Raw genomic sequence first — 25,789 nt, 5'->3', positions numbered from 1 at the left:
CGTGAGACGCTATGCTGACCAGATCCTAGAGTCACAGGAACATGTCAACCCCATGCCTCGCCCATACGTACCTGGTGATGAACCCGACGTACAGGTCGCATCTACCCCAGAAACAGTAGCATCGGAAACTGATGAACCAACCGACGACAGGGGGCCAGAATCGCCTCCGCACCAAGAGCAAGACACTCGGGAAAGGCGCTATCCAGAAAGGATCAGGAAGCCTCCCCGAAGACTGAATATATAAATAGACTATTTTCAGCTAATGTTGCATGTTAAAAGTGTTAATTGTAATTAGTTTGATATTTAATTGTTAAATGAGTGTTATGGTACTGTTAATCTAAAAGGGGAGGAATTGTAATGTATATACCTTTAAGGGGGAACTATGTTTCACAGCTCATGTATACTGCAGTACCAACAATGACCTCACCTGTATATAGCACTGAGTAGTAATCTGTACAGATCAGTTGCAGTGTGAGCCACGTTGAGTAAACACCTGTTGTACCATTCTCCGCAGTCTGTGTCTTATTATACACGGACGCAACAGCTATGAGTCGAATTTTGTAGCCAGAAACTTGCATTTGGTGAGAAGATCAGTGTGGATGAAGGCAACAATTCAAACTAGGTGTCTGCATTTAGTTCAGTGATATTATTCTTGCCTCTATCAGAACACTATGGGTTCAAGAGACTTGAGTACAAAATGCAGGCTGACACTCCACAGAGAGTGCTTCCTTATTAGAGGGGAAGCTCTCCTGGTGTCCTGTCCAACATTTATACCTCAACCAACATCATTAAAAAACATATGTCTCATTGTGGTTTGTGGTATCTTGCTACATGCCAATTGGCTGCTGCGATTCCCTATATTACAATAGTGTGACTATACTTCAAAAGTCATAGAAACATAGAAGATAGGAGCAGGAGTAGGCCATTCGGCCCCTCGAGCCTGCTCTGCCATTCAATGTGATTATGGCTGATCATCCCAATTCAGTACCCGGTCCCTGCTTTCTCCCCATACCCCTTGATCCCTTTAGCCTTAAGAAATATATCCAACTCCTTCTTGAATATATTTAATGAATTGGCCTCTACTGCCTTCTGTGGTAGAGAATGCCACAGGTTCACCACTCTCTGGGTGAAGAAATTCCTCCTCATTTCTGTCCTAAATGGCTTACTCCTTATCCTTGGACTGTGACCCCTGGTTCTGAACTCCCTGACCATCGGGAACATCCTTCCTGCATCTAGTCTGTCCAGTCCTGTCAGAATTTTATAAGTTTCAATGAGATCCCCTCTCATTCTTCTAAACTCCAGCGAGTACAAGCCTTCATTGGCTGTGAATCACTTTGGGGTATACTGAGCTTGTGAAAGGTGCTCCATCAATGCAAATTCTCTCTTTCATTTGATTTCCATTACATAATCTGCTGATGAAAACAGTCAAGTATTCTGGCCTTAACATCACTCCCTCCCAATTAATTCCAGCTCATCCCACAATCATTGCGAATCAAACAGCTCTCCTTTGCAGTCACTGGGAACAAATAGGTTGTAGCGTCCAGAACTGTACACAGTGCTTCTGTGGTGGGTTTTTTTTAAAAACCAGTTGGGAGAAAAAGGAAGAGATCAAGTAGAGTTCGAATCTATCATTTAAAATGAGTGTTTTGTGCAGATGTAACACATTTTATCACTGGAAAACCAACCACAGTGAGCACATCAGCCACTGGTCAATCACAGGAAACACCTGAAACTAAGCTTTTATAAAACATTTATTGAATGATTTTACAATTGGTTTTTCACATAGAAAAAAACATATATAAAACAGCAGTAAAAATATGTAAAACCAGAGAGGGAAAAAAAGGAACAAAACCATTACACACACTGAATTGAAAGTTATAACCACAGAGGCGAAGAAAAAAGGCCCACTTTTAGTTCTCAGACCGTGGATGACACTGAAAGCTCCAATTGTTGACTAGAACATGTTCTCTTAGAAGTACCATTTTTTTTCATTCTCAGGATGCAGGAGTCACTGGCGAGGCCAACATTTTATGCTCATTCCTAGTTGCCCCGAGAAGATAGTAGTGGACCTTCTTCTTGAACTGCTGATAGCGGTTTGATACAACTGAACAGCTTGCTAGGTCACTTCAGAGGTCAGTTAAGAGTCAGACACATTGGTGTGGGATTGGAATCACAAATATGCCAGACAGGTAAGGACAGCGGGTTTCCTTCCTCAAAAAGACATCAGTGAACCAGTTGAGTTTCTACAATAATCCTATAGCTTTATGGTCACTTGTACTAATACCAGCTACTTCCTAGATATTTTTTCCAAAACAGAATGCTAATTCTCAAAGTGGATTGGGCACTTTGCAGCCTGCCGGACTCAACATTGAGTTCAACAATTTCAGATAATTATCCCTGCCCCCATTTTTCATGCAGTATGATTTTTGCCATTCCCATTTGCAACATTTTATCTTTCCTGCCTCTTACAAAAGTACAGGATGTTCTTTCTACTCCTTCCTCCCCTCCTAACCACCCCCCCCCGCCATCTCTGCACCTGCTTAATATGTTACATCTCCAGCTTTTTCCAGTTCTGATGAAGGGTCCCAGACCTGAAACGTTAACTCTGTTTCTCTCTCCACGGATGCTGCCTGGCCTGCTGAGTATTTCCAGCATTTTCTGTTGTTATTTCAGATTTCCAGCATCTGCAGTATTTTGCAATTATATCCTTCTATTCCTTTCCCCTCATGTGCATCTATGCTGTTCACCTCAACTACTCCTTGTGGTAGCAAGTTCCACATTCTTACCATTCATTGGGCAAAGATTCACTTGAATTTCCGATTGGATTTATTACTATCTTATATTTATGACCTCTTAGTTTTGAGCACCCCTACAAGTGGAGACATTTTCTCTACATCTACCCTATCACATCCTTTCATAATCTTAAAAACCTCTCAGGTCACCCCTTTTTCCTATAAAAAAGAACCCCAGCTTTGAACTCACATTCCCTGGATTATTAGTCGAGAATGAATAGTCCAGTAAGATAACCATTACAATGTGTGTGTATTTGTCCTGGAGTGAGTTGACACAATGTCCTACTTCAGCACTGCAGTTTGTGACACCAGCTGGGAGCTTACACACACCACTTTTGAGGAGAATTCAAAAGGGAAGAAATTAAGTGAAAGCCCAAGGAGATCATGGTTTGACATCATCAAGCAGTGGCTGGCCAGATGTTGATCTATAGACTTGGAACTCACAGTAAAATGAGAATTGTACAACCTTGTTTGCACCTGCACAGCTTGAGTTTCACGTTACCATGGAGCCAATATGGACATCTCCAACATGGCCGACGTTTCCGATCCCAACACAAGTTTCATAATGTCAGTTGTCACATAACCAACTAGGGACTATCCTCCCAGGTGACAGAGTGGGGTGAAAGGACATTGCCTCTTTGGGGTCGACGATAACATGTCTGGGCAAACAGAAAATCTACACGTGACTACAGACTTTACAATAGCTTGATTTATAGACTCAAACATGGTGGTGGGCTTCTGCGTGAGGCCGATACCTAGCTGAAAAAAGATGTAGTTATAATTTAATAATCAATAGCTCTGCGCCTCCTCAAAATGGTGATCTTGCCTGCATCCTTGAAATTGTTGAAAAACTTTTTTTCTTTTAATTTAAATTTAGCCCCAGTGAGAAGAGCCCTAGTCCTTTTAGTCAGAAGAAGAAGAGTCCTTTTAATACTGAAGAGAGCATGGTGTAGTCAAGACACTGGAGCTGGTCATTGGGTACAGTCCACCAGAGTCAGCTTGTGGTAGAATCCCCATACTGTCTTCATTTTTACAATGTAAACGACACCAATCACCTAGAGTATTTCCGCTCCCTCTCTAGGTTCTCCTCTCATGGTTGAGAGAGTGCCTTAGCGAGCCTCTTCCAGAACCATCCTTTGGTGCTTGGGTTTGTGTAATCGCAGAGAGTGATGTGCCGAAGAATGCTGGGAAATTCCCTCTTGATCCGTTTGTACTTGACGGGGATCAGGCGCTTGTCTCGGGCACCTATGGGATCAGAAATCAATACATCAGATTTAAAATTTCCCACACTACTTAAAAAATTTCTCCCTCACTTCCCTTTCCCCTCCCCACCACCAAAGGCACTGACTTGGGTGGAATGTGATTCCACCAGCACCTGTGGTATTACCCCACCCCAACAAACGATTCTTCACAGAAGGCCATTCATCCAATCATTCCCATCGCTAGCACAGCTATCTACTCTAATTCCATTTCGCTACTCTTTCTCCAAACCCTTCAATATTTTTCAAGTGCTTATCAAATTCCCTCAAGTGTCATTCCTTTGGTTTCAATCACCACATCAGTAAAGCAGTCTATATCCTTAAGACTCTTTGCATGAGAAAAAATTCCTGCTATTCAACTTCCTTTTAATTTATCTACTACTAATTCTGCATTTGTGTGTGAGCCCAGACAATAGATGTCAGCAGGCCATTCTAAGGTGAGTGGCATCACAGCCAACCCTGATCCCGTCTTCGCCAAATATCTATTAAACTGGGAACTTTCTAGCTGGTGTCAATGATTAGTGATCAAGAACTGCAACCATTTCTTCCCCCCCCCCCACCCCTTCTCTGTAGTACTCCCACTATCTCTCTGGCTGAGATGAGTCACGACTGAAGACAGAAAAAGAAAAAACTGGAATGGGCTCTATATAGCACAGTACCGCACCTTGCAGAGCCATGAGGAGCCAGAAAAAAAGGCATTTTCCTCCCTCTTCTCACCACACTAAGCATCAACTGCTGGAAGTCTCTGCTGCTCTAATAGTGGCCTTCAGCAAGTGAGTCACACTGGGGCTGAGGAAGACTCATCTCATCATTCTCCTCATCATCCTGGTGGGAGTGGGGGGGGGTGGAAAGAAGGCTTGCCAGGATTTCAGTCATTACTGTTGCACTGTGACACAGTACGGTTGGGAGCTCAGTAGGAGAGTGATCACAGGTGAAAAATAGCAAGACAACATTCAGACTTGGGCTGACAAGTGGCAAGTAACATTCGCACCACACAAGTGCCAGGCAATGACCATCTCCAACAAGCGAGACTCTAACCATTTCCCCTTGACATTCAATGGCATTACCATCACTGAATCCCCCACTATCAACATCCTGGGGGTTACCATTGATCAGAAACTGAACTGGACCAGCCATACAAATACTGTGGCTACAAGAGCAGGCCAGAGGCTGGGAATTCTGTGGCGAGTGTCTCACCTCCTGACTCCCCAAAGCCTTTCCACCATCTACAAGGCACAAGTCAGGAGTGTGATGGAATACTCTCCACTTGCCTGGATGAGTGCAGCTCCAACAACACTCAAAAAGCTCGACACCATTCAGGATAAAGCAGCCCGCTTGATTGGCACTCCATCCACCACCTTCAACATTCACTCCCTCCACCACCGGCGCACTGTGGCTGCAGTGTGTACCATCTACAAGGTGCACTGCAGCAACACGCCAAAGCTCCTTCAACAGCACCTTCCAAACCCGCGACCTCTACCACTTAGAAGGACAAGGGCAGCAGATGCATGGGAACATCACCACCTACAAGTTCCCCTCCAAGCCACACACCATCCTGACTTGGACCTGTATCGCCGTTCCTTCACTGTCGCTGGGCCAAAATCCTGGAACTCCCTTCCTAACAGCATTGTGGGTGTACCTACACCATATGGACTGCAGCGGTTCAAGGTGGCGGCTCACCACCATCTTCTCAAGGGCAATTAGGGATGGGCACTAAATGCAGGCCTAGCCAGCGACACCCACATCCCATCAATGAATTAAAAATGACACAAGATGTGAAACATCACTTGAAAAAAAAGCAATAAAACTCATCAGGGTTACATTGCTCAAAGGGAGAGAAAAGTTGAGAAACCCAAGTGTAGGGCTAAAACAAGAGACCACATAGGTTGGAAAAAGTAGAAGTGAAAAAGTAGAAGTGAAAATGAGACAAATCACAAAGTGAATGTTAGGTAAAGCCTGCAGGAAGGGAAGATGGAGGGAGATAAGGAACACCAGAGCATGCAAAAGAATGAACTAGAGTCGATGGTGGTCTACAGTACACTGTTGCTTTACCTGGACTAAGACTCAGAGCGAACTTTGTTTGAAAATCACAATCATCACTGACCAAATAGTCATCGGAGATTATCGCCACCATCCTTTTACACCTGTCATTAAAGATGAAACAGAGAATCCATGAGACTCCAGTCAGACAGTTGGTAAGTCATCTCATTCTGGTTTACTATTTTTAATTATTACTTTTGACCTTTTTTGTCTGATGTAGATTTCAGCTTGGAAAAAGTTTGCTTACAAACGTGTTCAACTGCATAAAGGTTATTTGCTGACAAAAGTGAAATGATCATCTACAGAAGGATATGGAGCCTGAGAACTAAATGTAATTACAATTGAAAAGTATTTAAATGAGATGGCCTTGCAACTGGCAGTAAAGGCATTGGTTTGATTCCAAATCTTATTGCAAAATGAAGCAGCAAATTTGGCCCATCCCAACTCATTATCCAGAGTGGACTGACAGGTCCCCATTTACCCTTGGCATTGTGCCTGCCCTTATTTTCTCCTTCGGTCAGGGACTGGTGGGTGGGTAATCTGAGCTGGAAAGTCTTCCATTTTTGCCACTGATATGTTTTCTTGATTGATGGAAGGTACACATCTGGGGTAATTGTGCTAATAAACCATCCTCCCCTGAAGGGGGTGTCCTCCATCTCATCTCAATCCACCATATGAAAACTGACATAATGTTATGGGAGTTTGAGAGTCAGTCAAAGCTCGAGTCTCAGCTCCCCAAATGGCTCAGCGAGCTTATCCACCCGAGCCATACAGAAAGATCGCTATTCGATCCCCGGTTGTGTTAGTCATTTTCAGGACAAGCAACGGTAGGGGCAACATCCTTGGCCCCAGGGAGGAAAGATAAATTGACTTGGGGTTCTGCTCCTGATCACTATGCAGCAATCCCTGCTGGGAGCATTAGGGAAAGCTTGAATTAGGCTTGGCTGTGATCCTCCTTGGTTTTGATTAGCCTGCCAAGACTCACGGTCAAGGCTCACATGTGAGTAAGAGTCTTGTATGAGGTACCAGAAGGCATTTTAGAACCTTTTAAGTTCAAAACCTTGCTCTATGACACCTAACTAAGAGACCATGCTTGGGAGGAACAGGTGATTTTGTTTCCAAAGCTTTCCACCACTGGGAGTTTTCCTCACCTCATGTCTGGGTCTGTTGGAGACTAATTGATAGAGACTGATTGCTATGATTAGTCAACAACTCCATTATCATTGTATCCTGCAACTACAAGGATGGTCGAAGGCAAAGGAGATGGACCTTAAGACCATGTACCCATGAGACATATTGAATGCCCTTCCCTAACCATGTGGCAAATTATTGGGAACAGGAGGTTAGCACAGCCAACTTGGAGTAGAACTCTCTGCTGATGCATGCCGGTTATCCCAGAAACTTGCCACGCTTTCAAATTCCGCCTAGCCCATCTCTGCATACCTTCTCTCAATGAGCTCGCTGGCGATGCTCCAGACGCATGACCCCGGCAGCACATCACGATCAAATACACACAATTTCAGTTTGGACTCGGACTGCTCGAGCTGCTTGATCATCTCGTGGACAAACTCGATGTCAGCTTGACAATAGCAAATGAAGGCATCGAAGAACTCAGGCGCAACTCCTGCCAGACAACAGAGCATTTATTGATCCATCACCTACTACATGGTACCCTCCTATGGTTCCTACAGTGCTCCACCACTGTGGTTTCCTCACCTCATGTCTGGGTCTGTTGTAGAACAATTGATAGAGATTCATTGCTAGGATTAATCAGCAACTCCATTATTGCTGTGTCATTCCGATAACCAGGATGGTAAAAGGGGAACTAGATAGACCGTGGTCTTTTTTCATCTTTTTTCCTATGTTCCTGTGACTCCATAAACTGAGAGATACACTGGCCTCCTTAAATTTTATTCCTGCTGTTCTAGCATTAAGCCCATGTCCTGCTACTCTCTATTTTTAATGTTGCCGCAATTGTTCTTCCTTGATTAGTCTTTTATGTTGGTGATCTAGAGGGTAAATTCACTGAAACTATGTTCCCAGTGGGAGTTGCTTTCAATGGGAGTGAGGGTCAGAGACTCGACTACAAAACTGTAGAACTGATTCTCTAACCTGTGCTCCCTTCAAGTGGCTTCCTGCTGGGAGCACTGAATTCACCCGTATGTTTTATGTCGTGTATTGCGTACAACATAGACTGTAGTAGTGAGCAGGTTGTACTCAATATTTAAGAGTTGAACCAATCAATTTGTTCTTGTGGCCATGCTCAGTTGGGTTGGGTTAAAAACAAGGTGATCCCAATGGTTAGGGTCATAGTCCTTGCTCGTCCTTGGGTGGATCAAGGTTGGGAGTTCTTACTCGTACTTCAACTGGATGATCGCACTGTATAGCTGGCCTTCTATTTCAAGCTCAGCATTGAAGCCCCTGTTCCTTCACATGCTTAGAGTTCCTCATCTTACCCAGGCTGGGGGAGGGGGGGGGGTAAATTAAAAAAAAAAAAATCACTTCCCACAGGGAAGAGAAATTAGATTGAGAGTCAACCAGTCATGGTCATACTCTCCCAAATTAGAGGTTATGACCAAAAATTGAAGGGATATCTATCTTAAATATTATTCCCAGCCTAAATAAGAAAATCCTAACTTAAATGTATGAGGCCATTAGATTTCTCTGCAAATGTGTTTGCACTGCTATTGCTCTCTGTTTTGGTCCAAAGATTTAATAAAATAAATGTGGAGCTCAGATTATTGGCACTCCTGCTCATCTGCAACAATTTTCATGGCTTTCAGTCTAATTCAGTTTTGTATAAAAGTTAAAATTTAATTGATGTTTTGAATTGATTCTACAGACTCTGCATTCTTGATCCAGGAGGCTCGGTAGTTATTATTTGAATTGTTTAGTATCTGGCAAAATATACCATCCATAATATTTAGTTTCTGGTCAGGACACCCGCACGAGGCAGGGCGTCGGGTCGGGGGCACCCGCAGGAACCAAGGCTTCCGATCCCAAAGACCAATTGGGGTCAGGACCATCAGCACTTTTTCAAAAATGTCAATTTTTAAGATGGACAAAATATGGGCTTGATCCTCAGATGCCTGTAACTTGACATGGTAATGTAAACCAATGGGGAGGATGGTCTTTGTTATGGCAGATAATGGAGGTTCCTTTGATCTTGTATATATAAAAAAAGTTATATTAATGGAAAATAAAATGAAATCTTGTTCTGCAGATTACCTGTGGGGTCATCTCTTGTTGTAATTCCAGCCAAAGCTGGTGTCTTGGGCCCACTGCTATCCACTGATGGCACCTGAAGGGGTTTGTTGAGGTGCCGTCTACAGTACTCTTCTGTAAAGAATGAAAGTAGATTACAATATTTTAAACGCAGATGCACATTTTTGAATTCATGCTATTTTCCCTTCAAATTAAGCTTTTGTCATCCCAATCTGCTGTCCATTTGATCTCATCCTTCCAGAATACCAACCCTACCATCTTCCGTTTCAGCCACCATTCCTGCCAATCTGATCTACCCTTTTGAGTTTAAAAAACTGTCCTGAAGAGGTAGTGTGGATCTTTACCATGAACCTCTGCAGGTTCTGTTTTGATTCAACAGAATGGTTTGGGAGTCAACCAGTTGGTTGGGGCATGAGTCGCAGACCAATGAAGGATTGCTGGTTTCCTTCCCTAATAGAACATTAGTGAACCAGTTGGATTTTTATAACAGTCCGATAGCTTCATGGTTACTTTTAATGATACCAGCTCTGTATTTCCATATTTTTTGTAAACTGCCATGATGGGATTTGAACTCACGTTCTACAGATCAAGACCTGTGGATTACTAGTCTAGTAACACAACCACTACACTGTACCCTCTTGTTCTGCTGCTCAAGTACTGCTCTGGGTTTACTTCCTCGATCTTGTTAAGTAACTTATTTCCCTCTATAAAAAGGTTCCCTCAGAGATGTCTGGAGGTCAAAGAGCTGCAGATTATCCAGTTCCTCACAGCTCTTCCCTGGACACTGGCGATCAGTTATGTTACTCAGCCTGTCACCGCCACCATCTCTCTATATTTCCCAAGTTCTTCCACTTTTCTCCATTTGTCTTGGTTTATTACTCTCCAGCTGTGAGGGCAAAGTGGTCCGTGTTAGTTGCCACTCCACATTGTCCTCCAGGTGTAAAGGCAGTCTGGCGTCCCCTTTAGCCAGCAGAGGGGACCATGCCATTTTGAACTACTCCGCAGCCACAAGATTGGGATAGTCCAAGCAGCAATGGAAAAGGCAGACCGATCCAATCACATTCAGAGATTGCCAACCACATCATCAACACAGATTCTCCTTTGTGGGAGGTATTCCAATTCTACTGAGGTAAATTGCACAACATTGAGTGATTTTGTGGAAACTTTCTGTGAAATGATTTCTCCACTACTATCCTCAGCATCACCTAGTTCATTTGGCAGCATTCTCACCCATGCGTCATAGGGTTGTGGGTTTGAGTCCCATTCCAGAACTTGAACACATAATCTAAGCAGACACTCACGGTGTGAGATTACTGATTCGGTGTTACTCTTTGCAGGAGAGGTAAACTGGTCATCCAGATTAGCTGGATGTTTCTGTAGGGAAGGTATTAAAGCCAAGCTTTCTCTCAACTTCACCAGATGCCTGCACACCTGCTCTTTAACGCTATCTGCTGCAAAATGCAGAAATCTTGACCTTATTTTTGATGTGTGTTTTGATAGAGGCATCAGCAGCTCTTTCTCCCTCACCCAAGTACCTATTCTTCATAGGTGAGCCTAGGCTATTCAACCAGAGGTGGGATGGTGGAGGAATGGGACAAGGTATTAAAACCAAGCTTGATCCTATAGTTAGCCCGATATCTGCAATCTTTCCAACAGGGGAACTAGTTAGTGCTGAGGAGCCAGGGCCCTGGTTGAATTTTCCCCTCACTATTCAAAGACACTGAGGCCAATTGCAAATTGCGCTACCAAGGTCAGCTAACTCAGCATGGACCAGGAATCAAAGCTGAGATCTTCCCATCTGTACTGCAATGAATTTACTCAAGAGTTGAGCCATTTTTAATTTAATCCAGTGTTGTGGGAGAGGGTTTAAAGTACTCTGCTGGAGTCTGGTGTTCTGGAGCATCAATCAAAATGTTAACATTTCCTGTTCTTTTCTGGGCACCTCGCAGCTCTAACAGACAGTACGTTAAATGTCTTTCTCTCGCTCTATTCAATACCTGCTACACCATCTTCCGTAGTTCTCCTTTGCTTGACTTTATTTCAGTGTGCTGTCATTATAAAATTCATTGTTCTCACATTGAACAACTTCTCCTTTGACTCCACTCACTTCATCCAAATTAAAAGGTGTTGCTATGGGAACCCACATGGGTCCCAGCTATGCCTGCCTTTTCATGGGATATGTGGAACATTCTTTGTTCCAGTCCTACTCAGGTCCCCTCCCTCACCTCTTTTTCCGGTACATTGATGACTGTATCGGTGCTGTTTCCTGCTCTCGCCCTGAACTAGAAAATTTCATTCACTTTGCTTCCAATTTCCACCCGTCCCTCACCTTCACATGGTCCATCTCCGACTCTTCCCTTCCTCGACTTCTCTGTCTCCATCTCTGGGGATAGGCTATTGACAAACATTCACTACAAGCCCACCGACTCCCACAACTACCTGGACTACACTTCCTCCCACCCCGCTTCCTGTAAGGACTCTATTCCATTCTCCCAGTTTCTCCGTCTCTGCCGCATCTGCTCTGACGATGCCACCTTCCATACCAGTGCTTCCGACATGTCTTCCTTTTTCCTCAACCGAGGATTCCTTTACTGTGGTTGACATGGCCCTGGACAGTGTCCGTTCTATTGCCCGCACTTCTGCTCTCACCCCTTCCCCTCCCTCCCGGAACCACGATAGGGTTCCCCTTGTCCTCACCTTTCACCCCACCAGCCTCCACATTCAACGGATCATCCTCTGCCATTTCCGCCACCTCCAGCGTGATCCCACCACCAAACACATCTTCCCCTCACCTCCCCTTTCAGCATTCTGAAGGGACTGCTCCCTCCGCGACACCCTGGTCCACTCCTCTATCACCCCCAACACCCCCACCCCTTCACCCGGCACCTTCGCGTGCAAGCGCAGGAGATGCAACACATGCCCTTTTACCTCCACCCTTCCCACTGTCCAGGGCCCCAAACACCCCTTCCAGGTGAAACAGCAATTTACTTGTATTTCTTGCAATTTAGTATACTGTATTCACTGCTCACTATGTGGTCTCCTCTACACTGGGGAGACCAAATGCAGATTGGGTGACTGCTTTGCAGAACACCTCCATTCAGTCCGTAAGGGTGACCCCCGAGCTTCTGGTCGCCTGTCACTTTAATTCTCCGCTCCACTCCCATTCAGACCTCACCGTCCTCTTGCACTGTTCCAATGAAGCTCAACAGAAGCTCGAGGAACAGCACCTCATCTTTCGATTAGGCACTTTACAGCCTTCTGGACTCAGAGTTCAACAATTTCAGACCATAACCTCTGCCCCTATTCTTTTTTTTGCCCCATTTATTTTATTTATTATTTTTCTCTCTCCCACATGGCAGTTGTCTTTCATTCTGCCAGTGCCATTTACACTTCATCTAGAGCCATATTTTGTTTCTTAACTTGTCCCATTACCATCACTTTTGCCTTGCACCATCTCTTAATCTCTCCTGCCTTCCACCCTATCACAGACCTTCCCTTTTGTTCTTTCCTCCCCTCCCCCCTTTCCCTGCCCCTGCACTTGCTTAAAAACCTGTTCGATCTCCAGCTTTTTCCAGTTCTGATGAAGGGTCATCGACCTGAAACGTTAACTCTGTTTCTCTCTCCACAGATGCTGCCTGACCTGCTGAGTATATCCAGCATTTTTTGTTATTATAAAATTCATGCTCATTTTCAGATGATTTGGTTGACATTCTTTCACTATTTTCAAATTTAAACAACTTTTACAAATAACATTTGATAACGTATGCTTTTAGAAATAATTCTTACAATGCTCTGCTATATAATTCCTCAAAGATATGTGGCATATTCTCTCAATCACATATACCTAGTCTCAGTATATTCCTTCTCACGCACATACTCACAGTATATTCTCCCTGTTTCTCGCACATATGCGCACCTACAACAACCTGCTTTCATATAGCTCCTTTAACATAGGAACACATCCTAAGGCACTTCATAGAAGTATAATCAGATAAAATGGATGCCAACCAAAGAAGGCGATATTAGGAGTAGCAATTAAAAGCTCAGTCAAAGAGGTGGGTTTTAAGAAAAGTCTGAAGGAGGCAAAGGATGTGAAGAGGTTTAGGGAGGGAATTCCAAAGCATAAAGCCTAGACGTCTGAAGGTTTGGCCACCGATGGTGAGGCAAAGGGAATGGGGGTGGAGGGCTGCATAAGAGGCCAGAATCAGAGGGATAGTTCTCAGAGGGTTGTAGGAAATTACAGTGATGGTGAAGGGGGAGGGAAGGAGAGGGAGGGTGGAGAGGGAAACACAACAGAAGATAGGAGTAGCACAAAAGTATACAAAATTAGAGGCTGGGGTTGAGAGGATCATCCATCAAATAAACACTTTTTTTTCCCCCTGTCCTCTCTAGTAGTGCAAGGGAAACATTCTTGAAAATCTTACCCAGATGTACATCAATTAGCAATAATATTGTGGAGGATGAATTCCTGGAGTGTGTACGAGATGGTTTTTTAGACCGGTACTTTGAGGAGCCAACTAGGGAACATGTTAGCCTAGATTGGGTATTGTGCAATGAGAAGGGGTTAATTAATAATCTTGTTGTATGGGGTCCTTTAGGGAAGAGTGATCATAACATGATAGAATTCTTCATTAAGATGGAAAGTGAAGTAGTCCAATCCGAAACTAGGGTCCTAAATCTAAACAAAGGAAACTACAAAGGTATGAGTAGTAAGTTGGCTATGATAGATTGGGGAGCTTCATTAAAAAGCCATTGCCTATCCATCAGCGTGCCAACATTTAAGGAACTAATGCATGAATTGCAATAGTTATACATTCCTTTCTGACACAAAAACACAAAAGGAAAAGCGGCCCAATCTGGCTAACAAAAGAAATTAAGGATAGTATTAGATCCAAAGAGGAGTCATATAAAGTTGCCAGAAAAAGTAGCAAGCATGAGGATTGGGACCAAGCGATTGATTAATAGGGAAAAAATAGAGTACGAGAGTAAACTTGCAAGGAACGTAAAAGCGGATTGTAAAATCTTCTACAAGTATGCCAAAAGAAAAAGATTAGTGAAGAAAAATGTAGGTCCCTTACAGTCAGAAACGGGAGAATTTATAATGGGGAACAAGGAAATGGTTGAGTAATTAAACAAATATTGTGTGTCCTCTTTCATGAAGACAGAACCAAATAACTTCCCAGAAATGCTAGGGAACCAAGGGTCTAGTGAGAAGGAGGAATTAAAGGAAATTAGTATTACAGGTAGATTATCCTTTATCCGAAAACCTCGGGACCAGCCGTGTTTCGGTTTTCGGAAAATTTCGGATTTCGGAAGGTGGGTCGGCGGGGGGGTCCGCGGGCGTGTTGGCGGGGGTCGGGGTCGGCGGGGGTCCACGGGGGTGTTGGCGGGGGTCGGGGTCCGCGGGGGGGGGGGTCGGCGTCGGTCCGCGGGGGGGTCCGCAGTCGTGGCTTGTCCGTCGCTGCTAGCCTGGAATGCAATGAAGTTCCGCATTTCCACCAACAGGTCGTCGTGCTCGGTCGGAACAGGGGCCGGCACCGCCGCGGGCTCAGAGCTCTCGTTGCTTTCGAGCCTTTGGAAGAGAGTCAGGTGGTTCCGCGGGGGGGGGGTCGGCGGGGGGTCGTGCGCACGACTTACGCTGACCCTCTGCTCAGCGTAAGTCGGCGGGGGTCGGGGTCGGTCCGCGGGGGGTCGTGCGCACAACTTACGCTGACCCTCTGCTCAGCGTAAGTCGTGCGCCACTCTGGTCATGTCGTGCGCACGACTTACGCTGACCGAAAAAACCTTCGGTTTTTAGAGGGTTTCGGTTTTCGGAAGTTCGGATAAAGGGTAGTCTACCTGTAGTAAAAAAAGTGCTGGAGAAATTAATGGGACTGAAAGCAGATAAATCCCCAGGGCCTGATAATCTGCATCCTAGAGTACTAAAAGAGGTAGCCATGGAAATAGTGTTCCATGGAAATAGGTAGCCATTGGTTGTCATCTTCCAAAATTCTATAGATTATGGAACAGTTCCTGCAGGTTGGAGGGTGGCAAATGTAACCCCACTATTTAAAAAAAGGAGGGAGAGAGAAAACAGGGAACTACAGACCGGTTAGCCTAACATCATAGGGAAAAACCTAGGCCTAGAAATTCAGTTGGCTGCGCCAGCCGTTAGCGCCTTAGGAGGAGTAGATCTCGAGCGCTAGGCGCTTAGCACCCGGGCGCTGCGCGATCTGCGCCTCGCCCCAACTTCAGTAGACATTTAGCGCCGGCGCAAAGTCATTGCGCGCGCAGATCATGACGTCATTTCGTCGTGCAACGCCCTTTGTGCGCCCGGAACCGGAACTTCACTCGCGCCGCCCCATTGTGCGCCTGGCGGCCCGAACGACTGTGAAGTGGAACGGTACACAGCCGAGGCGGGGAGCGCAAATTAAAGGGCACTCCTGCAGTAGAAAAGGCAGCCGTTTTGCAACACTCCTTCTTTGGGAGGAGGAGGAGGAGGAGGAACAACAACAACGTGATGGAGAGAAGCCCTCCCCAAAAACACTAGTCTCGGCCTGTCAAAAAAACAAATCCACCCTCCCCCTTTAAGAGCTCACCGGAGCCAGAGTGTCTGCCGGCAATCAGCAGCTCGCCGCACCTGCCCTGCGCCCAACTTCCGGTGTTAGCGCCCCGGGCTGCCGGCTTAGCGCTTAATGATAGTCTTGCATCGCCTGTTTTAGCGCAGCAGCAACCTCTTAGGGCGATGCAACTGAATATCGGCGAAGGGGGCTCGACTTTGCGCCGGGCGCAAACTTTAGCGGCCGCCCGACTTTACCGCCCCAAAAGTGGCTATACTGAATTTCTAGGCCCTAGAGTCACTTATAAAGGATGTTATAACAGGACACTTAGAAAATATCAACAGGATTAGACAAAGTCAACATGGATTTATGAAAGTGTTTGACAAACCTACTGGAGTTTTTTTTGAGGATGTAACTGATAGGATAGATAAGGGAGGTCCAGTGGATGTGGTGTATTTGGATTTTCAGAAGGCCTTTGATAAAATCCCACAAAAGAGGTTAGTGTGCAAAATGAAAGCACATGGGATTGGGGGTAATATACTGGCATGGATTGAAAATTGGTTAACAGACAGGAAACAGAGTAGGAATAAATGGGTCTTTTTCGGGGTGGCAGGCGGTGACTAGTGGGGTACTGCAGGGATCAGTGCTTGGGCCCCAGCTATTCATAATATATATCAATGATTTGGATGAGGGAACCAAATGTAAAATTTCCAAGTTTGCTGACGACACCAAACTAGGTGGGATTGTGAGTTGTGAGGAGGATGCAAAGAGGCTTCAAGGCGATTTAGACAAGTTGAGTGAGTGGGCAAATACATGGCAGATGCAGTATAATGTGGATAAATGTGAAGTTATCCACTTCAGTAGGAAAAACAAAGGCAGAGTATTATTTAAATGGTGATAGATTGGGAAATGTTGATGTGCAGAGGGACCTGGGTGTCCTTGTACACCAGTCACTGAAAGCAAACATGCAGGTGCAGCAAGCAGTTAGGAAGGCGAATGGTATGTTGGCCTTTATTGCAAGAGGATTTGAGTACAGGAGCAAGGATGTCTTAGTTATACAGGGCCTTGGTGAGACCACACCTGGAGTACTATGTGCAGTTTTGGTCTCCTTACCCAAGAAAGGATATACTTGCCATAGAGGGAGTGCAGCGAAGGTTCACCAGACTGATTCCTTGGATGGCAGGACTGTCGTATGAGGAGAGATTGGGTCGACTAGGCCTGTATTCACTAGAGTTTAGAAGAATGAGAGGGGAATCTCATTGAAACGTATAAAATTCTGACAGGGCTAGACAGACTGGATGCAGGGAGGATGTTTTCCATGGCTGAGGGGTCTAGAACGAGGGGTCACAGTCTCAGGATACGGGGTAGGACATTTAGGACTGAGATGAGGAGAAATTTCTTCACTCAGATGGTGGTGAACCTGTGACATTCTCTACCACAGAAAGCTGTGGAGGCCAAGTCACTGAATATATTTAAGAAGGAGATAGATTTCTAGATACAAAAGACATCAAGGGGTATGGGGAGGGAGCAGGAATATAGTAATGAGATAGAGGATCAGCTCGAAGGGTCGAATGGCCTAATCCTGCTCCTATTTTTTTGTGTTTCTAATGGTGGAATCTGAAGTAAACATTTCCGTCAATACATTATGTATATTTAAAATGGCCCAATCAGGCATATGATCAGGCGGGGGTTCTGATGGTTGTGACAGCGGAAGGAAACTAGCCTTGCAGCAGAATTGTAAAATGAGAACTGCAGCTTTAAGATTCACTTCCTTTTCCTGATAATTAGTACTAGAACTGAAGAAGTTGAAAGTTCCCTATGAATATTAAATTCTCTGGTCTTTTAAAAGCTTTACAGTAAGTCACCGAGTTGACCACATTCATTGGTGTGGGACGGGGCCATTACAGGGAATAATCATCTTCAAGATCTCCAGTTAGAGACTTTGAGGCAGCAAGTTTTGAGTTTACATTGCGGAACCTTATAAAGTGGGGTAACAAAATGTCCCATTAGCAAATCAGCTCATCTCAGTTGGCGGCACTCTCTCCTCAGAGCCAGAAAGTAAAGAGCTCAAGTCTCACTTGAGCACATAATCCCAGGTGACACTCCAGTGCAGAAACAAGGGGGTGCGGCATTGTTGGAGGGGCTGCTCCGCAGAGAAGATGCTAAACCCAGGACTTGTACTCCTTTCCCGGTGGACATTTAAGGTCACGTGGCATATTTCGAAGAGGGGAATTTTTTCCCCCTCGGTCTTGATAACAACCCTCCTTCAACCAACTCCACCAAAAATAGATTAATTTGTCGGTCATGTCATTGCTGTTTGTGGGATCATGCTGTATAGAAAATGACTGCCTGCACATGAATGTAGCCCATTGTACGCGAAATTATTTGGGAATTTCTAAGACACAAAACAAGTTTCTCTAGTTCTTTCATCAAATCTGCCTTAGATATAAATGCAAGCTCTCTCCACTTTTCCTTCCATAAATATTAGACATGATTGCAAACTGCACCCTACTTATTTATTCATCCACATTTGACATTCAATGGCATTACCATCGTCTAATTACCCCACCATCAACATCCTAGGGGTTGCCATTGACCAGAAACTTAACTGGACCAGCTACATAAATACCGTGGCTACAAGAGCATAACAGAGGCTAGGTATTCTGCAGCGAGTGTCTTACCTCCTGACTCTCCAAAGCCTTTCCACTTGGCATACTCTCCACTTGCCTGGACAAGTGCAGCTCCAACAACACTCAAGAAGCTCAGCGCCATCCAGGACAAAGAAATCCGCTTGAAGTCACCCCATCCACCACCTTAAACATTCACTCCCTCCACGTGGTTGCAGTGTGTACCATCCACAAGATCCACTGGAGCAACTCAAGAAGGCTTCTTCGACAGCACCTCCCAAACCTGCGATCTCTACTACCTAGAAGGACGAGGGCAATAGGCACAGGGGAGCACCACCACCTCGAAGTTCCCCTCCAGGTCACGCACCATGCGGACTTGGAAATACAGTATATTGCTGTTCTTTCATCGTCGCTGGGTCAAAATCCTGGAACTCCCTCTCTAACAGCACTGTGGGAGTACCTTTACCATACAGACAACAGCGGTTCAAGAAGGTGGCTTACCACCACTGCCTCAAAGGTAATTAGGGATGGAAAATAAATGCTGGATTTGCCAGCGATGCCCACATCCCATGAATGAATAAATTAAAAAAAATGCAACATTTCCCCTCTCATCCCAGCACCACCATGGCATATCTACTCATTTCAGACCATATGTATGTTCTAACCTTTTCACCTTTCATTGTCAACTCAAATTTTTAGCATGAAAATCAGAGTTGGCTGGGAGATTAGGAATTTGCAGCCCGTGGGGGGGGGGGGGGGCGGTGTGGTGGGGGTGGGGTGGCTCACTTCTGTCATATCTCAGCCCTTTTCTAACCACAATGTAAAATTTTGACTGGGGAGGGGATAAATGTTTGGTGGATGCTTCCTGTCATGCCATTATAAGAGGTGAGACTCTTGCACAATGAAGTACCCTGCCAGAAATTCCACTGATATGGTTGCACAATAGCTGAACTGGGGCCCACAACATTGATCTCCTGGAAACTTCAAAGTATTTCTTCTATCCTTGAAAGCAATGCCACCCACCCTCCACCCCGATGGAGCAGCAGGATTCAGCTCCAATATTCCTGGGTCACCCCAGCGTGTTGTAATTGCACTGCAGCAACTCGTCAAGGCTTCTTCAACAGCACTTCCCAAACCCGCAATCTCCACCACCTGGAAGGAGGTGCGTGGGAACACCACCACCTCCACGTTCCCATCCAAGTCAAACACCTTCCCGACTTGTATATATAAATCGCCATTCCTTCATCGTCGCTGGGTCAAATTCCTAGCACTCTCTATCCAACACTGTGGGAAGACCTTTACCACATAGATTGCAGCAGTTCAAGATGGTCCATCACCATCTTCTCAAGGGCAACTAGGGATGTACAATAAATGCTAAACTTGCCAGCGACACCCACAGCCTGAGAATGAATATAAAATAAACCACTGTGAATGATGGGGCCGCCTTCCCCTTTATGTAAATGACCCATTCCCAGTAGTCAGGACATTGTGGAATTGACAGTCGGGTGGAAGTCCCACCACTACTCAATTCGGCGCACAGAGACCCACCAGGAATTTGAGATTTTACTGTAAAGATAGCATCCAGTGGAACCAAAATTGCAGTAAAACTGGTTGAGGCCAATAAATTAATTCAAACTTGAAACAATCTTGTATCTCATGGAAAAGGCAGTCACATGACCTTGCCTCTGCTCAAACCACAAGAAGGGAATGGAAACTTAAAACTCGTTCCTCAAATTAGATCAACACCAGAATTACACCAAAAAAAAATATTTAACTGCATTGACAAGAAAATGACTGATTTCACTTGGAGATTTTGTGAATGCAGAGTCTGTAATTACTGCATTGAAACACAACTCCTGTTACTCGAATACTGCCTCCAGGACACTCGAATACTGCCTCCAGGACACAGACCACAAAAAGGGGAAGTGAGCAACACCGACTCAAATATATTACAGCAGATGTATAACCAACCATCATACAGGCTGTTCTGGGATAATAAACATTTCACAGACCAGAACTCCGCAGGTTGTAGGGCTCTAAATTAAATGTTTCACAAATGCTCGACAATGATGTGGCTGGTCATTAGCCCACTGACAAAGCAGTTAACTAAAATTAGATTTCTAGATCCTCCTGAAGTGTCAGTTAGTAAATGCATCAACTAGCAAGCAACTGAGCCATACAAACCAGCATGGCCCCAGGTTCAGCCAATCATTTCTATGGCATCAGTATGAGTCACATTAAAAATTAAAAAGGGCCCATGATTGCATGGTCTTAAACATGCTGTGCCACCCAGCTCTACAGCACTACCACTTCTCTCAACCCCTGCACGGTCTCTAAATTGTCAGACTGCTTGTCCAACATCCAGTTCTGGATAAGCAGAAATTTTCTCCAATTAAATATTGGGAAGACCGAAGCCATTGTTTTCGGTCCCCACAACAAACTCTGTGCCCTAGCCACTGACTCCATCCCTCTCCCTAACATTTGTCCGAGGCTGAACCACACTGTGCGCAACCTTGGTGTCATATTTGACCCTGAAATTAGCTTCCGCGCACATATCCGCAGCATAACTAAGACCGCCTACTTCCACCTCCGTAACAATCGCCCGTCTCCACCCTTGCCTCAATTCATCTGCTGCTGAAACCCTCATCCATGCCTTTGTTACCTCTAGACTTGACTATTCCAATGCACTCCTGGCTGGCCTCCCACATGTAAATTACATGTAAACTTAAGGTCATCCAAAACTCGGCTGCCCGTGTCCCAACATAAGTACATAAGAAATAGGAGCAGGAGTAGGCCATACGGCCCCTCGAGCCTGCTCCGCCATTCAATAAGATCATGGCTGATCTTCGACCTCAACTCCACTTTCCTGCCTGATCCTCATATCCCTTGATTCCCGTAGAGTCCAAAAATCTATCTATCTCAGCCTTGAAAATACTCAACGATTCAGTTCCACAGCCCTCTGGGGCAGGGAATTCCAAAGATTCACAACCCTCTGAGTGACGAAATTCCTCATCTCAGTCTAAAATGGCCGACCCCTTATCCTGAGACTGTGACCTCTAGTTCTAGACACTCCAGCCAGGGGAAACAATCTCTCAGCATCTACCTTGTCAATCCTCATCAGAATCTTATATGTTTCAATGACATCACCTCTCAGTCTTCTAATTTCCAGAGAATATAAGCCCAATCTACTCAATCTCTCCTCATAGGACAACCCTCTCATCGCAGGAATCAATCTAGTGAACCTTCGTTGCACCGCCTCCAAGGCAAGTAAATCCTTCCTCAAGTAAGGAGACCAAAACAGTGCACAGTACTCCAGGTGTGGCCTCACCTAATAAACAAACGTGTTGAAAGAAAATGGTTAAAAAAAAACACACTTTTTAAAAAACCCATTGATGTTTCTCTCGGGTTGCTCGCAGCAGTGTCCTGGAGTTTAATCTATAATTCCTGGACACGCCCTGTCCTGTATCTCTAAAGATAAGGATGTTTCTGTCTGTCCAATAGCCGCATGTAAACCTGTGTGATGGACCCCCACTTCACAGGCCAGTGTGGAGCCCGTGCTCAGTTGTTGTAAAACACTCGGTCCCTGAATTTCTATGGGATTCTCCCGATCCCCTACAAAACTTCGGCAGGATCCCCGGAGAGATGCATCAATGGCCGTTTGGATTGCCTCTCCAGGGGTGGCACTGATCTCTTGCCGGAGAATCCGTGCTGGAATTCCAGGCGCTAGATTCTCGGAGTTTTTAGGAACATGAAAGAGCCCCAAAAAATCCGTTCCTTTTGATAGATCTCAACTCCATACACCTGACTTCTCCTCATATCCCCACAGTTCCTTCTCTCTCTCCAGAAATGCATCAGATTGTTTCTTGAATGGGCACCAACTCGCAACAAGTCCCGTTCACCCATCACCCCTATGCTCGCTGATCTACATTGGTTCTCGGTTATGCAACGCCTCGACTTCAAAATTCTCATCCTTGTTTTCAAATCCCTCCATGGCCTCGCCCCTCCCTATCTCTGTAATCTCCTCCAGCCCCACAACACCCACCCCCCCCCCCCACCGAAGAGATAGCTGCGCTCCTCTAATTCTGCCATCTTGAGCATCCCTGATTATAATCGCTCAACCTTTGGTGGCCATGCCTTCTGTTGCCTAGGCCCTAAGCTTTGGAATTCCCTGCCTAAACCTCTCCACCTTGCTACCTCTGTTTCCTCCTTTAAGACGCTCCTTAAAACTTACTTCTTTCACCAATCTTTTGGTCATCTGCCCTAATTTCTCCTTATGTAGCTCAGTGTCAAATTTTGTGTCTTATAGTGCTCCTGTGAAGCACCTTGGGACGTTTTACTACGTTAAAGGTGCTATATAAATACAAGTTGTTGTTGTGCCTAATGTGTACAAATGATTGTTAGATGGCTTGAAACTTAAAGTTTTTGTATTTAAAAAGAGGGAATATATGGTGCAAGTTTGGAGCTTTCCTTGTGCCCTGATTACTTATTCCCATTTTTATGATCAAGCATACATTAATGAGATTGGAAGGAAATTTAGATGTAAAGATATCTCGGCAAAATGGGTGCACGAATGAACGTATCTTCGAGTGCAACTTCCTGATTATGTCCCCACAGGAAATTCCACTCTAAGGTTTAGAGAGTAAAATTTTATCATTCACTCTTCCTCACCTCTCCATAACCTTTTGTACACAATGGCCGGAATTTTACCAGTGCTCAGAGTGCGGATTCGGAGGCGGGTCTGCTGTCAAAATCACAAAGATTGACACTGCAGCTCTAGTGTAAACTTACCCTTCAACACACCCACTCCAACGCACCTTTTCCTAGTGGGATTATTTGCCCAACCAGCATGTACCGAGGAAATTACAACAGCATTGCAGTTCATCAGCCAAAGCTTACAACAACAAAAGCTTGCATTTATATAGTGCTTTTAATGTTGATTAGCATCCCAATACGCTTCAGAGCAGAGAGGGAAATAGATGCCGAACCAAGGCACCCATTATAGATGGTTTGGTGGGTAAATGTACTGTGGCACTAAGTTATACAGACCAGAAAGTTCCAAGTTCAATGCCTGGTCTGAAATGAGCTAGCTGAACTCAGTAGGGCAGCAATTAGCTTCAGCACCTCTGGGCGAGGAAGAAGAAATATATTTTAAAAAAGAGTTCCTGATTCAGTGAGCCCCATTCAATTAGAAGGTTGGTCAGCATGGGATAGAGAGATCTTCCCAACCCCCTTGCTCCACCCTGCCTCAACCCACACCCCAAACACATTCATGGAGACTAATGTATAATCCTTAGTGTACCATTCCGACAAGAACACAACCTAACAAGTAACCAGAATGCAAATTTCATATACCCAAAATCTCAGTAACAAGATAGATACGAATGAGGAAGACCATTCAGCCAATCCTAGCTCACCCATTAATAAAGACGCTCCAAATACTAATTTTAAGTAATTCCAAGTTTCCCACCTCCACAAACCTACCCAGAATTGAATTCCACATACTCATCAACTGCACAAAATACTTTCTAAACAAATCAGGAAGAAATTTACCTTTCTCTAGTTTTAAACTGTGCCCCTTGTCCTACTAATCATGGTTTAATTTAAAGTGGTGCTCCAGATTTGCCTTTTCCACACCATTCCCACATACCTCTGTAGGACCTTATCTTAGATATTGCATGGACCGTGCCAGATGAACATAACCCAGCTGACTAGTTAAGTTGAACGGGCAGTTACCATACCTCCATGCGTCCCACATTGTGTTTGTTCATCAACATAATGCCACATGCAGGATGGTTATAAATCCTTTCAACTTGACTGGTTCATTGGGGTTGGCAACAGCCTCTTGTGGGTGGGGGTGAGAAGAGGTAGAATGTGCTCCCCCAAGGGGGAAACAATAATAGATACAAGTGTGTTATTAGAAAAAAAAATAAAACCAATATACTATTGCACGGTGGCAGAGTGGTTAGCACTGTTGCCTCACAGCGCCAGGGACCCGGGTTCAAATCCGGCCTCGGAGTTTGCACATTCTCCCCGTGTTTGCGTGGGTTTCCTCCGGGTGCTTCGGTTTCCTCCCACAGCCCAAAGATGTGCGGGTTAGGTTGATTGGCCATGATAAAAAAATTGGCCCTTAGTGTTAGGGGAGATTATATACGTGGGGTTACGGGGTTATGGGGATGGGGCTTGGGTGGGATGGCTGTCGGTGTAGGGACCGGGTGCTAGGGTTTGGATGATCAACCATGATCTCGTTGAATGGCGGAGCAGGCTCGAAGGGCCTACTCCTGCTCCTATCTTCTATGTTTCTATGTAAGGGAAAAAAAGAGACTCACCAATAGATGGTTTCAGGTCTTCAAGGATGTCATCCCGTTCTATCTTCTGGAGTAGCTCCAGTAGTCTGCCCACGGTAGAGCCTTCCTTGCCTTGCCAATCCTCCAGGAGTTTTCCGGTGGGGTTGTCTAATCTCTCGTAGTTCCTAATCTCCAGATAGCTAAAGCCCATCTCCTCGGCTAGCACCGTCCAGTCCGCCGCCACCACACTCCTCGGATTGAGAAACAGAGCCAACTTCTTCCTCAGCGCGAAGTTCAGGGCAATCAGGGGGATGGAGAAGAAGTCAATGGGCCCCAATGAATCCGCGGTCTCACCTTTTTCCTTCTCGCAGCTTGCCATTTTGTGAGCAATATTTGTGCAGAATTCTTTACAAAAATAGACAAAATTACAATCTTCGTTATTCTCTCCCGGAAGTAATTATATTGCACATTCCCCCAACTTTATCTCACACATAAACCTCAGAACAAAAAGCACATTAAACAAAAATCAAAGTAAAACAAACTTTTTGCTGAACTTTTAAAAATATGTAATTAAACCTGCTTTAGGTTTTTTATCTCCCACAATTTTACCACGAGAATAAAGCCTTTCTTTACGTAAAAAAATAAAAGAAACATACTGAGCTTCTGCGGAATATATATATTAAGTCGCAACTAAACTTGCTTTTAGTTTTGTCACCGTCAACGCTGACAAAGAAAACACACCCAAAAAAAGGCCTCTCTCTTGAACACTTCGCTCCGAAGATCTGAACTTAATTCGAGTTTATATTGAAGGAATCGAAAGGTCTTATTTTTTTAATCTCTGATGTTATTTCCTTGGTCTGTTCCAGCTCGTGGAAATGACGTCTATGAAACTGACCAGAAATCGCAAATTGGGGAGGAGCAGAAATGTTTCATTTCCGTGTTGGGCAATCATTTAATTACTAGGCTTGCTTTGTTGTCTAACCTGTAATGCGAAACAAAAAAAGGTTGAAGTTATATTAAAGA

General features: G+C 44.8%; 1 protein-coding gene across 1 annotated transcript; it reads right to left on the bottom strand.

The window, feature by feature from the left end:
• Positions 1-1,733: 1,733 nt before the first annotated feature.
• myd88 (MYD88 innate immune signal transduction adaptor) lies at positions 1,734-25,695 on the bottom strand. The gene is made up of 6 exons (XM_085992507.1): positions 25,508-25,695; positions 24,809-25,171; positions 9,320-9,430; positions 7,535-7,715; positions 6,104-6,195; positions 1,734-4,037 (listed from the first exon to the last, which is right to left on the bottom strand). Exons 2-6 carry the CDS (start codon positions 25,143-25,145, stop codon positions 3,883-3,885), a joined length of 876 nt encoding a protein of 291 aa, XP_085848633.1. The 5' UTR covers positions 25,146-25,171; positions 25,508-25,695; the 3' UTR covers positions 1,734-3,882.
• Between the last annotated feature and the right edge of the window lie 94 nt (positions 25,696-25,789).

The sequence above is a fragment of the Somniosus microcephalus genome, chromosome 7, assembly GCF_052327205.1.
Source record: "Somniosus microcephalus isolate GS21.2 chromosome 7, FLI_Smic_1.0, whole genome shotgun sequence".
NCBI lineage: Eukaryota > Metazoa > Chordata > Chondrichthyes > Squaliformes > Somniosidae > Somniosus > Somniosus microcephalus.
Note: the sequence above shows the minus strand (reverse complement) of the source record. Positions and strands in the feature narration are given on the sequence as shown.

Coding starts and splice junctions, on each gene's coding strand:
- myd88 (XM_085992507.1), bottom strand. CDS start 25,145: ATGGCAAGCTGCGAGAAGGAAAAAGGTGAGACCGCGGATTCATTGGGG. Junction 9,431..24,808: donor AGACCTGAAACCATCTATTG/GTGAGTCTCTTT, acceptor CATTCTTTACAG/AAGAGTACTGTAGACGGCAC. Junction 6,196..7,534: donor AGCGAGCTCATTGAGAGAAG/GTATGCAGAGAT, acceptor CTTTAATGACAG/GTGTAAAAGGATGGTGGCGA.